Source organism: Copadichromis virginalis, linkage group LG15 (assembly GCF_057382275.1).
Source record: "Copadichromis virginalis isolate Kocher_CV1m ecotype Utaka linkage group LG15, C_Virginalis_male_GT1.1, whole genome shotgun sequence".
Classification (NCBI taxonomy): Eukaryota; Metazoa; Chordata; class Actinopteri; order Cichliformes; family Cichlidae; genus Copadichromis; species Copadichromis virginalis.
Genome location: NC_140632.1, coordinates 36,375,007 through 36,388,330, shown reverse-complemented (window position 1 = coordinate 36,388,330; position 13,324 = coordinate 36,375,007). Strand labels below are relative to the sequence as shown.

The following is a 13,324-nucleotide window of genomic DNA, read 5'->3' as shown; positions in this document are numbered from 1 at the left end:
AATTTTTCAAGTCAGAAGGAGTTCACATTAACAGACAACATAATCATGTACTGCCAGCCACTTATTTTCGTGTGGCATTGAGGAGCTGGAAAGGCATCACACACACACACACACACACACACACACACACACACACACACACACACACACACACACACACACACACACTTCCAATATACCACCACAAGCACAGGCACTCTTAGTGGCTTCCAAACAGTAATTGCACTCTTATGTAAGTACAAGCAAGCTCAGAATCAAAGTCAAGTGTCTGGAAGTTGAACACCACCTGAGCCTCAACTTACCATTTTTCCAAAAAAGTGTGCCAACCCTAATGGGCCAAAATACGTACCATTATGTTTTTGTTTGTTTGTATTATTTATTTTTCTATAAAGAGTATACGCTTTGCCTAGAGAACTATGACACATTTGCCCTTGGTCTATTGTTCTTGTGCCGGTGCGCGTTCGACTTATTCATATGCATACATTCGCGGGCATGAAAACAGTTTTAAAGCACCTGAAAGGTACATTGGAACCTGCAAACAAACAACTCTTACGCATGCACAGTAACATTTGAGCAGAATACTTTGTGCAAATTGCACCACTGACAAGACCGTGTTGCAGTGCCCTTGACTAACAATGACAAATGGATGCAATATGCAAAGTCTGAACAAGTTGCTTTTGGGTGCAAAATAGGAAAAACGTTGCTCCGGGTACCATTATGGGATGCGTTTGCTATGCTGTTTCTCAACTAAGGTGAGCCCAGCCGAGGTTAATGGCACGTGTTAAGATTGAGAAGTGTAGGTGAGTGATGTCTGTCAAGAGAAATCAGAGAGAGCGAGACAGAAAGACGGACCTTCTTTCTCTCGTTTAGACATGTGAATTGCCGATTGGTGTCTTGCTTGTTTTATTATCTATTATTATGCCGAATCTGTGACCTTGTATTTGTAAAGGACGTAAGTGACTAAAGACACATTAGCAGCATATGAAAAAATAATGTGCTCTAAAAACCTATAAATTATTTTTAACTAATAAGTCGTTTTCTATCCCCGAGACTCTTACTGTCATGTTTTGTAAATAAAGAAACAGAGCAATAAAATAAAAGTAATACATCTAACTTATAATGTAGTGTCCTTACAAAGCAGCAGGAGCTTCACATACCTACTGCATTTCCATCAATCTGCTGTCAATCTGTCACACATCTGATAAAAGTGGAAATAATTTCATTTTTTAGGATGCAAAATATTGGTTTTATAGTGGGTTTTTTTTTTTTTTTGCCTAAATTAATACATACATAAATCAATAGCTCATAGAAATTAATTATTAAACCACTAAGAGTTAGTAACACCCCAAAAATAAAAAATAAAAAATAGAGAGAAAAGGACAATAAGAAAGAGTGTCTAAAATAATGTGCATGTGAGTGCATGAGTGTAACCGCTGGGTTTGTAGTTCTGTTTCTGCGTACACCTACCCAACATAATCCCACTTCTGTGTCTTTCTGTATTCATCCGCCTGTCTGTGTTTGTGCACGCGCATACACATGCGGTACAACACCACCGCGGTGGCAGGGTGCATCCATCATGATAAACCGGGAGACTCGGCGACTGTCACATGCAATCACACTTCACTACGGTTCACAGGACTTCAAAGTGAAAATGAATGATAGCTCATCGACATGAAGACTTCATATATCTTCGTTTTTTTTTTTTCTTGCTCTTTTCTGTCTTTTATTTTTGGGAAGAGACTTGTATCTTTTCTCCCAGCCCCCCTTCGTTGTGAGGCTAATCGTTTTTGCCCATGGCTGGACGCACAAGTTAAAAATAAACAATAAAAAAATACATTCTGCCCACTCAGTTTGTAAGAGAATCTAAATGAGTAACACAGATTTTCAGAAATAAATTCAAAGTTTGCTTGTCCCACAAATTGCATTCATGTAAAGTGTGAGTAAAGCTGTAACAGACTTAAAGCTGCAATAGGCGTTGTATGGCCACCAGGGGGCTCCAAGAGTACCTCACCAGTGCATTCTGTTTGTCGTGATGTTAATTGGGTTAACGAGTTCTTTTATTTCTTTCTTTTTCTTATTCTGTGTTATTTCCTGTTTTGTTAGGAACATGTCACCTTCCTTTTATGTCTTGGGTGTTGATTTTTTTCTTTTTTATTCAATTTTTGGTTTGGTTTGTCTTTTTGACATCATCATTACACCATTGTTACTCTTCTTTGCTCTTTTGCGTTGGTCTGAGTTGAATACATTTTGCCATCAAAGTGTGACTGCTGGGATCAGCATGCCCTCCAACTTGTTTTGACTGACATTTTTCCACATGGACATTACAAGCAAGGATCTATAAGCCAACTACAAGCAGACTAGAAAATAACGCATTAAGAACAACTACACCAGTGGTGTCGGCTGCTGTCCATTTGCATTTTTGCAAGCAGGTAACCCCATCCTTACCCTGCGCTGCTTAATGCACGTATCTGGCAGATTACTGGTGCTTCCCAGTTGTTTATCTTGCTGTGTGCCTTCCCCTGTGCCCTCATTACTTTTGCTTCCTTATTTTTTGGTTATCTACTTGGACTCCTTCTTGATTTCCTTTGTTATCACCTCTTGTAATTTTATTTACTTCTCTGCAGTCGATCCTGTACATGATCCCAATGTCCTGCACTTGGTGTTTCCCCTGTGAACATACCAATATTACTTTATCAAGCCCTGCTGACATATCGATAAACATAATCCTACCTTGCCAACATGAGCATCAAAGAAAGTGTCTGCATCCCTGACTTGTTTAATCATTTGTTATGTTTGGCTATTAACCAAGCAGCCACCATTTATCAGGTAACAGTAATCTAAGTTACTGATTACTAATAGTAAAAACAGTGTTTCAAGCGAAGCAAAGCATAAAAATACAGATACAGCTTTTAAACTATCAGTATTTGTTAACCTCAGTGAGCACTTGAAAACATAACCCATGCATGAATTGCTGCACTCTGGGGATTCAAACCCTTGACCTTTGCAACTCCAGAGGAGCTTATTTTAGAGACCGCGCCACTGGGGGACGTGGCTTTCAACTCACGTTCTCACAAGTTCTCACAAGTTCTCACAAGCTGAAGCAATGATGCTGCGTTTGCAAAACTGGGCTCTGTTTGTTCGTTTCAATGTAACAAGCATCCAAAGGGAGAAAATTTACAAAGAAGATGCGTCATGCATGCTTCCATCCCAATGAAGCCTTGATGACAATGCAGAGAATGACAGCAATATTTCAGTTTGAAAGTTAATGTGAACAATGGCAAGTATTAAACTTGTTAGATTTGTAACTGCTAAAAAGTCAACTGAGACGCAATAATGCCAACTCTCTAACTGCTTCAGCGCAGGCAAGGGTAGCTTTTAATCTAGTAATGACTCTGAAATGACAGTATGCTTAAAAAAAAACAAAAAACTAAAGATCCTGGTATAGACCTCCTCGCCTCTCCCTCTCTCTCTCTCTCTGCACTCTGTCCCAGGCTCTGCTCTTGCTCTCTAAGCTGTTTGATTGGCACATGCTTTCACTTAATGAGGGATAATTACTAAGTGGGAGAGCACATCTGCTCAGTGTAAAAAGAAGTCCAGGCCTGGTGCAATCTGTCAGACAGGGCTTTCAGGTTGTGTGTGTGAATGCCTTACCCACCTTCAGCAGCCCCCCAGTCCTGCATAAACCCTCCAGGACCCTCCCTACACGCCGTCCCGACGAGAAGCAGATTAATATGAATCAGCATGTGGCTGTAAACACTCGACGGGAAGAGTGTATATCTATGTGCGTTGACATGCATAGGAAATGACCCGGAGTATCTGTGGAGGACTGGCTATGGGCCACGGCAGGAAGGGCAAGAGGCCAGTGGGGACATCAACATCCCAATCAGTGTCCTGCTGCCAGAGCTGTTGTTCTCCAGCTCCTATCGCACTGTTTTGTTTGCTTTTACACAATGCTACACTGTACTAGTAGTAAAATACTCAGGTAGCTGCAATTCTTCCCAGACACATCCACATAGTGCTCATAAATCATCTCTGCTAAACGGTCTCTTAATGACCTGCCTTTGTGTACAGTTAGAATGGGAACTTGTCATGTTTAAATTGTGAAATTATAATTTACTGTATTACTCAGTGAAACTGAGTTGCCAGATATTAAAAATTTTGACAGAATATTCTGTAGGTTTAATTTGTAATTTGTACTTCACATTCTTGATTACAGCTACTTAACAGAAATAGTGGCAGCACACATACATTAGCCAAAATGAGGAGAGAATTCACATGCTACTTTTCAAGCAAAAAGCACAGCGCAGCTTTGGGTAACCTAGATCAAATCATTTCATTTTATCTGCCTTATAATTTAACACAAAGTCACTCCAGATGAGCACGTTGTGTGGCAAGTGTGTGACCCATTGGTTTGTCACTCAGTGTAATCGCTAAGGTGTAATCAATATAAATTCACCTATAATTAACATATATTTTATCTATCCGTTTGACAGCTTCAAAAGTTATCAAATATTTTTTTATCTATTTTAAATACATTTTTAAAAATGAGGATTTTTTTTTTAATTATCACATGCAAACTGGATCTGACGTTTGACAGCCTTTTAACCTTCCGACACTTTTGTCCACCCTTCATGCCCCCGCCTCGGCAGCTCCTTACCACCCACCCACTAAAAGAACAACAGGGTTTTGCTTTCTTGCCCTGCACTGACCCAGTTCCCACTAATTACCCACAAAGTATACATCAAAGCCGGGAAAATCTACAGATCTGCGACAACGAGGCAGAGTAAGAAAAAACAGGACTATCCCCAACCTAGTCACCCTGAGCTGTTACCGATACAGCCGCGTGAGTTTGTCTGTATTTTTGTGCATGCGTGCGAAGTGGTGTTAGCCGATACAAAAGGCACGACGGTGAACTTATAAATAGAACGGTCATTGTTTCGACATGGGTAATTTCGGGTGTCGGAATTGTTCCTGACACTGTCAGCTGTGTGGCTTAGCTGAGGGGGAAGGCGGCAGGGGTGATGGATGAGTGAGGTCATGAAGTCTAGAGTCAGCTGATGGGATAACATGCATATACACACAGAAACAGAGAAATAAATATTACTAATAGCATCAAAGCATGGAATCAAATACAAACTATAACATGCATTAAGGCCATTGAGCATAATTGCACTCTTTTTTTCTCTTTTACGCCTTCCCTCTCTCTTTCTCTCTCTCTCTCTCTCTCTCTCTCTCTCTCTCACACACACACACACACACTCGCACACACACACACACACACACACACACACACACACACACACACACACACACACACACACACACATAGTTATCATTGGGCAGGGGGCAAAGGGGATGGTTTGCTTTCTTATGACACAGTCTATTACTAAATTGAGCTGGCAGGTAATTCTAAGGCAAATAAATGCCAGCAGGTTTAACACAAGGAGAGGTCTTTGGGGTGGCGGCAAGAGCAATGACAGAAATTCTTTGGCCTCTTTTGACAGGAAGCCTATTATTCTCGCCGCTTTATTTTCCCAGGCTAGTTTTTAAAACTGATCTCTCCAAGAGAACTCCCCGCCCTAACAATCAGACCTTCCCCATCTGAACCACTGCAGCTGGTTCTTTGGTTCTGCTGGTCTGTGTCTTTACTCCCTAGACTTAATATTTACATTCTATGAGAATGAAGGCAGATTTTTTTGTCTACCCTTCAGTTAATTTCAAGGGTACTTAGGTGAACATTTTAGTAAAGTATTTTCTGTACACAAACCTTGATGCTAAGGTTGTGAAATAAGCCTCTCCATCTGTAAGAAATCCTCCCTTCAAACAGGTGAACAAGCGCTTGTATGAAATATTGCAGCACAGCTCTAATTTTAATGTTGTTTATTTAAACTAAAATAAACATTAAAAATATAACAAAAAAAGATGAAAAGAGGCAACAGGGGAAAAAAATAAAAGTACAAGTTGAGACAAAACACACTATAAATATACTACTTTTTAAAAAAAAAAGCTGAGCTACATCCTCATTATAAATGCCATCTCAGACGGGCATGGTGGGAATCGGTGCTGACCTTGGTATCCCGTTTGAATATTGTTTTAATGCCGCGTCTGGTAATTGAGAACGCAACGCAAACAGTGGACTCTTTTTCAAAGGGAAAGTTATTTTCCCAGGCAGTGGGAATGCAAACAATGAAAGAAGTGTATTTATTTGTTTGTTCATAATTATCCAACAGACTCATTAAAATATGGATTTATAAATAAATCTCCATGATTTTACCTATGACTACATTAATTTAAACATTTCATCACCCACTGCTGTATAATAATAATTTGTACGCAAAATATTTATGTTACAAAGTTGCATTTGCAGTATTTTAGTTTATTTCAGTAGCTAAGGAATTAAAATTCAATTCAATAATTAGAAAATAATTAGTGAAAGCATATTAACTAATACAAGAAATGATGAAATATTCACAATCACTTGCTATCTCTGTGCAACCAGTAAATTCCACTGTACTGGGAGAGATGGCTGCTGCTTTAAATTGCGTGTGATCAGCGCTACGGCAGACAATGAATAAGGATGTCAGGGGAATTGAGGGGAATATGGTTCCTGTTTTCTCAAACAGTCCAAAATGAAAAACATTTCCCTCTGTAATCTGGCCAGTGAGAGCTCTGCCATGTGTGCACATCGACACTCTCGACTGTGTCACTGCGTTAGTTTGCAGAGTGAGTTTATAGGCAGTAAAAATGTGTTACAACACAGTTTGGACCACTTCAACGTTTGCTGACTGATATTTTGCACGTGTTTCATTGAATCTTTGTTTGATTACATTGAACGGAAATTCCACGAGCATAACTTCTACAAAAATCTTAGTGTATATATACATTTAAAAGTAGCATTCCTAAAAATAAAATAAAAAACGTGGCAAGCTGCAGTTATAAATGGTACAGTAGGAAAATATAAGGAGTACAGGAGAGGAATGCTGTGGCTGTGAATGGGCCAGTTGTGCAGGTCCAGATGAATGGGCTGGAGATGCCTGACTGTGAAACTGGATCCAGGTCCTGCTGTTTTGGTTTCTTCTGCCAAATGAGAAGTTAAAATAACTTCTAACTCCTCGGTTTGTAGGGCGTTGATGGTAGCGGTGACAAGCGATCACACACATTATCCAGATACACATGCACACAGATATTCACAATGCTTAACGGGCCGTTATGTTCAGCAAAAAAAAAAAAAAAAAAAAAAGCCAGACTTTACACAAGAAATCGAAATGCAGGATCACACATGTACCACTATGTGCCAGTTCTTTGCATACACTTTCCTTCTTCTTTTAAATTTTTGTTGTGAGATTATTTTGAATTGAGGTAAAAGGTATATAATAAATAACAATATTTGCTTTGTTTGCACAAAAAACAAGCAACATGAGAAACGGAAAATTAATTTGAGCTCTGAAATATTTACAAGCCAGAGCATTGCATTTAAGAACATGAAAATCTTTTTTTAAATTCTTGATTTTTTTTTGACTTGATGTTTGCATGGCAAAGCTGAGGACCATTAGCAAAATTACACTTTTGCACAGGCAGCGCATTGCTTGATCTATCAGCAAATATCTAACTGAGCTGGTACTTGTAAACTGGGCAAATTTAAATGAAAGCATAAAAAAATACACTGTGCATTTTTCTCATCTCACATTCAGACAGGAAGTGGAATTAAAACTGAATGTGAGGTCTTTTAAATTTGTTTGAGACATTTTTACCTGAAAGGGATAAAGCGTTGGCAGGCAAAACTGGATACAGATCGGTGATTCTGTGTTAAAGTTGTCGGTTTGTATTTTGGGGCAACATTAAGTACTTTTCTGTTTAGCTGAGAGCTCGTTAAGTTACGAGTGTTTAATCTTTAAAAACATTTGCTGTGGTTTTTCACTTCCACTTGGTCAGTCAGCGTGAGCAGAGGTCAGATATTAGCATATTATAAAGTCCAGTCAATGCAGTAACATCCAGTTACACTAAATCTGTTAACATCAAATTTAATCTCAATTTTTTTACAGAAGTAATCTCTGATGTTTTGTAGTCTCTGACCTACTGAGCAAAGAGGAGAAATCACCTCTTCTCGAACAATCGCTTCAGATGCTGTAAAAGCAGGGCTCACTTATACAGCAAATCTCCCATATGGCAAAAATCAATAAGCGGTGCGAGACTCTATTGATCATATCTGTATCACGGATGCATACTGACGTCCACCAGCCAAGCGCGTGTAAATGTGTGTTGATGTAAGTGGACTGAGTAGAGGAGTTCATTACAATGCAAACAATATTTTTTTTGAAACCTTTAGCTGCTTTAAAATTACACCTCAGTCTTCCTTTGGATTATCAGGAGTGTTTTATTTACTTTGTGAGCATCTAAAGTGAAGTAACTGGAGTGCAATGCAATGTTATCATAAGCAAAGGGAAGAAGTGGAGGCGGGGGGAGGGGACAGTTACACGGACCAACTTTTTGGCAAAACCAAACCAGCATACAACTGCCTCATTCTTCCTTGGTGTGTACAAATATCTCTTCTAAAGTCATCTTTATCCCACAGGGACAGAACACCTGTAGACTCGCCGCCGTGTTCATGTCATTAAAAAAAAAAAGAAAATGTTGTTGTCATCAATTCCTATGATATAAAAGAACTTAATGTGATATGAATGAAACAGCTCAGATAAATTATCTCAATGATTTCTCTATATATTTGCAATGTAACGACAAGGCACAGGGCTGCCCTCCGCAGGAAGCGAATGGCCATAACAGAAATAAAAGGATGCATTCTTGAAAAAAACCCAAAAAACTGAAAACAAACCACAGGGACTCGTTGCGCTCTCCACGACTTACTGAGAACAATCGTTACCCTAACATTTTCTTTCCAACTCCGTAACTTCCTTCCTCTCTACTTTGTTTTCTCCCTTGCCTCTTTTCATCCCCCCGCCCGCCCAATGTCTCTCTCGGCACCTCAAAGTTATTGATAGTTTAAAGTTATGGGCTAATAATAAGATGGACACTGCATGGCCAGGAGCCTATTATACCCAGGTAATGGATAGTGAGGGGATTTTGAATGACATTGCCAAGAGATTGGATGACGGAGGATGGAGCAATTTATGGCCTCCCCAAAGAGCCCCTGTTCCCCTTTTCGCTCTCGCTGACACGCGCACACGCTATTCGCTGCTATTTATCTCTAGCTTGATAAGGAGGCAGATGAGGCATGTCTGCATTTATGGTGAAGATGTTCATAAAAACTACCGGCTCAGAGCAGGAAGTTAGAACTGAGTCGGGGGGACATCATATCTGCTCCAAACTCCACATGGTTCTCTTTAAAAACTAAAATGCCATATATTAGTTTTTCATTTCTGATGTGTTTGGTTTGACATGAAATGTGACTTGCAGCTGTTGCTGTGGGTTTTTACATCTACTGAGCATTAGAAGTGTTTACAATAGTGCCGCATTGACCGATACTCCCTAAAATAAAAATATTTCTCTATAGCTTTACAAGAAAGCACTACACACGAGCCATCGGACCAATCAAGAAAAATATCAACATTTCTGCCTTCTTGTTTTGCCAAACAGAATTATTAAACAACTCAAATAACTTCTGCACAGATGACACGCACATGTCGGATACTTTCACCCAAAACGAAGCAGCAGCGAGGGATGAGATTCAGAGCCCTCGCTGCACAGAGAAGCAGACGTACAGTGCATCTGTGTGCCCGGTCTTCAGTATGTTTGCTCGTAATGGCCAGCTGCAGCTGGTTTGCACTGAGAAATAACAGTAAGGGTAGACATACTTCAGGAAGAAGGGAGCAGGAAGAAGACGAGCGAGGAGGGCACGAGGGAGAGCAATGAAAAAGGCTTGTCAACATTATCTGTTTTATTGATTTAACAGTAAAGGCTTGCCGCTTAAGCTTTATGTTGCTTTGGCTGGCCCATTGAAAATACAACAGCTGCAAATAAAAAACGATTTCCTAAAAAACCTGAACGTTCTTATTTATTTATTTGCTTTTCTTTTTTCTTTTTTTTAAAGCTTATTCCTATCGCCCACTCACTAGCTCAGGTTGTGCATGCATCGTTGTTAGGGTTTTACACATTTCATCATTTTTACGAGCATCATTACAGAGGGACCATATTTTGCTGGACTCTCCCACACCAAAGGGATCCATGACACTATAGAAGGCAATAGCATCTACACGACCGTAGTGATACACTGTAACACAAGGTTTAATTAACATATTAAGAGGGTCATTAAACAAAATTAAAATATAAACACAGGCTCAATTAAACACAAGGAAATCTTTAAGCCTAAACCTTCAAATCATAAAAATTTGCAAAGAAAATTAGTATCATTTTAGCCTTTGGAATTTTTTTTTTTTTTTTTATTTCTGTCATTATTTTTTTACATTCTATAAACTGCAGCTGACCAAAAAAGAATCATATGAATCTTTCAGTGTTTTCTGCAAGTTAAAATTGTTTAGTCAAACATATATGGACCTCATCTGTTGAATTTGTTTAAAACAGATGCTCACACAGAACCTAACCTAGAACAGAAGTCACTCAAAAGTGTAGGGATAACAGTTAAACGGTTTATAGTGGCACCTGCAAGCAGAGATGGCTGAGGAGGAATTATTAATGATGACTGTCCTGATTACAGGATCAGTTCATCAATTCAGTCACTGGAGAACGAATCATGGTACCAGATTTTTCACGGTTGTGCAAGAGAAAAATATCCAAACTCGGCTGAACAACGTGGGGCCAAAATCAAAAGTCTTCTGCAGACAATGAATTTCTGTACAAAGAGTCATGAGAGTTTATTCGGCAGCTGTCAAGATATTTCAGTATGGACAAAAGTTTGACCAACACCCACAAGCAGACACTGATAGAACAACTTAGAGTTACTTTTTGGCGAATAGGAAAAGTAAAAATACCATGCTGACTCCCCTTCCTCCCCAGGTTATCTGACTTTTGTCAGTAAAGAAAATTAAAGCACAAACATGAGCATGTTGGAGCACATTTACACCAACAACCCTCTTAAACCTTTTTAATTATTTCATTTGTTTTTAGCATGTTGTCTGGTAGCTCGTTTCATAGGTGAAGTAAAAATTCTCCATCTTTAATTGTCACAGTGAGAACAGCGGGGTCAAAAGAGCAGAGTGCAGCCTGGTAGGGTTCCTGAAAGAGCCACTATGTAGCTCTTTTATCACAGAGCAGCTGGGTATTACCACAGGCCTCTTATTGCTGCCCAAAAATCCCAACAGCACCAAGACACACACACACAAACACACAAAGGAACTATGCATGGTCTGTCCATTACCTTTGAAAGTATGTAGTAAGACAAAGAAAATATAATCTGTGATGTCAAAAGTGTAACTGCAAATATTTCATTTCTTTATTTAAACCTAGAGCCTGAGGCGAGCCGTCTCTGAGGCTGCTTATTTTACCTTTTGATCCCAAACTTTGCCATTTTGCAATATACCCACAATACATTGCTGGAAAGAAAACCAGAGATCCAAGAGAATAACAGAGGCTGGACAGCGGCAGACACGCCGCTGCATGGAAAAGAATAGAAATCCATGTTATGCATTAGCATGCAAAGCAGTGCATTTGTATAATAAGAGCCCAGAAAGAAAACCTTCTTCATTAATTACTGTCGACACAGAAAAAAATATAATGAGATATGAGGGAGAAACAGAAACTATTTATGGTAACCAAGGAGCCGGACGTAATGATCAGACCGCAGCTGAAACCTCTATTGATTTTCCCTTTAAATATACAACTCAATTAAAGATACAGCTGATTAAAAGACAACTACAAATCGCAGCAGCAGATCTGGAGACGCTGCCGAGGCTGGCTGACCCGGGGCCGCCCGCTGCAGTGAGAGAATTACATGATTTCATATCCGAGGCTTCCCCGCAATCACTGCTGAGGAAAGTAAGGCTTCAGATAACTCTTTTTTTTGTTTGTTTCATATTGTGACCATTTTAAAATGGAGCCGTAATGGCCACAGACACACCTCATGAATTTTGTTGTATTATTTTAAACAGTGCCAATAAAAAAATATATATATATATATCTTTGTTCAAAGTTTGTGGCAGTCAAACTGCTAACTTTCAGCACTAAAAGCCTAAAAACCAACGTTGATAAGGCACAAAAAAACAAGAGTAATGCTGACCTCTGAATACATAAAACACAAATAATCAAACAAACAATACAAACCCACTTTCCTTGTTAAAATGAAGCACCTCCTTAACACAAGCCAGACCGGAGCTCTTTTTTCCCCCTTTCTGCCTCAGCCTTGTCACTGACAAATAAAAACCTTGACAGTCTGTGTACCCTCACCATGCGAGAAGGGCAGAATTACAATGTATAATGGAAAACCTTTCTGTTTCTCACTGATGAAAAAAAGCTGTTAAAAGTCTGAACTTTTTTTCAAGTTGTTCAAAAGTTTTCGCCACAGCCTTATTCCATTTTTTTTCTTTATGACAAGATTTTCAAAAATACGTGCGATATGAAGGTACTTCTCTCATTGGAGATATTACAACTGAGAGAATTATGCATGCTTGGATTTGTTTATTTCAAAAGACGTTTCATTGTAATTATAGTGTAAATAACAAGCGTATTATTTCTATACGCTATAATCAATACAGATCGCCAGGCGAGCTTTTGCATGCGTAAACGTATTGCAGTCACGACTGATATTATTTTCCCGAATATTGTTTAGGTTTCGAGACTTTCACACACTGAACACAACATCTGTGAGCTGAGTGTGTGTGTGTGTACCTGTAGGGAGTTTAGGAGGATGAAGACGTAGGCCATTACAATGGATAGAGGAACCAAAACACCGCACAGCCACGTCAGTCCAAGGATGGGCAGCAACACCAACACTGCTTTCACTGCAGCCCTGTACCCACAAACACAACAACCAATCACACCACTCTAAAGTAGCTGATTGAGCTGAGCAAACCACGTAAAATGTATTTAATTATTTCCTTCAGGTTCTCCTTCTGATCATCTATTCAATTTCCAACTTTCCCAACTTTTTATTTTTTTTTGTCAAAACTGAGAAGCTCCGGTGAGCCAGTTGTTCCATATACAAGCCTATACAGCTGGAAGGCTCACGGGGTGAAAACTTCCCACCTTAAATCCACCTTAATTCTGTTTAGAGTGGAATTAGCGTTCCGCTTAGGTGACCGCCAAACCGCAACAGCTGTCTGTGTGTTCTCGTGTGTGTGACATGGCATGCGACGGGCCCTAGTTTATTCAGCGGAGGAATGTGTTTGAGTTTCCGAGATGGCTGCCACCCAGGCAA

General features: G+C 39.5%; 1 protein-coding gene across 1 annotated transcript in view; it reads right to left on the bottom strand.

Annotated features, from left to right (window-relative positions):
• LOC146692911 (adhesion G protein-coupled receptor D2) overlaps positions 1–13,324 on the bottom strand; it is a 95,259-nt gene that overhangs the window by 60,353 nt on the left and 21,582 nt on the right. Inside the window, exon 18 of the mRNA XM_085433516.1 lies at positions 12,796–12,916. Coding sequence (XP_085289642.1) covers positions 12,796–12,916 — 121 coding nt within the window. The remainder of the gene's footprint in view (positions 1–12,795; positions 12,917–13,324) is intronic.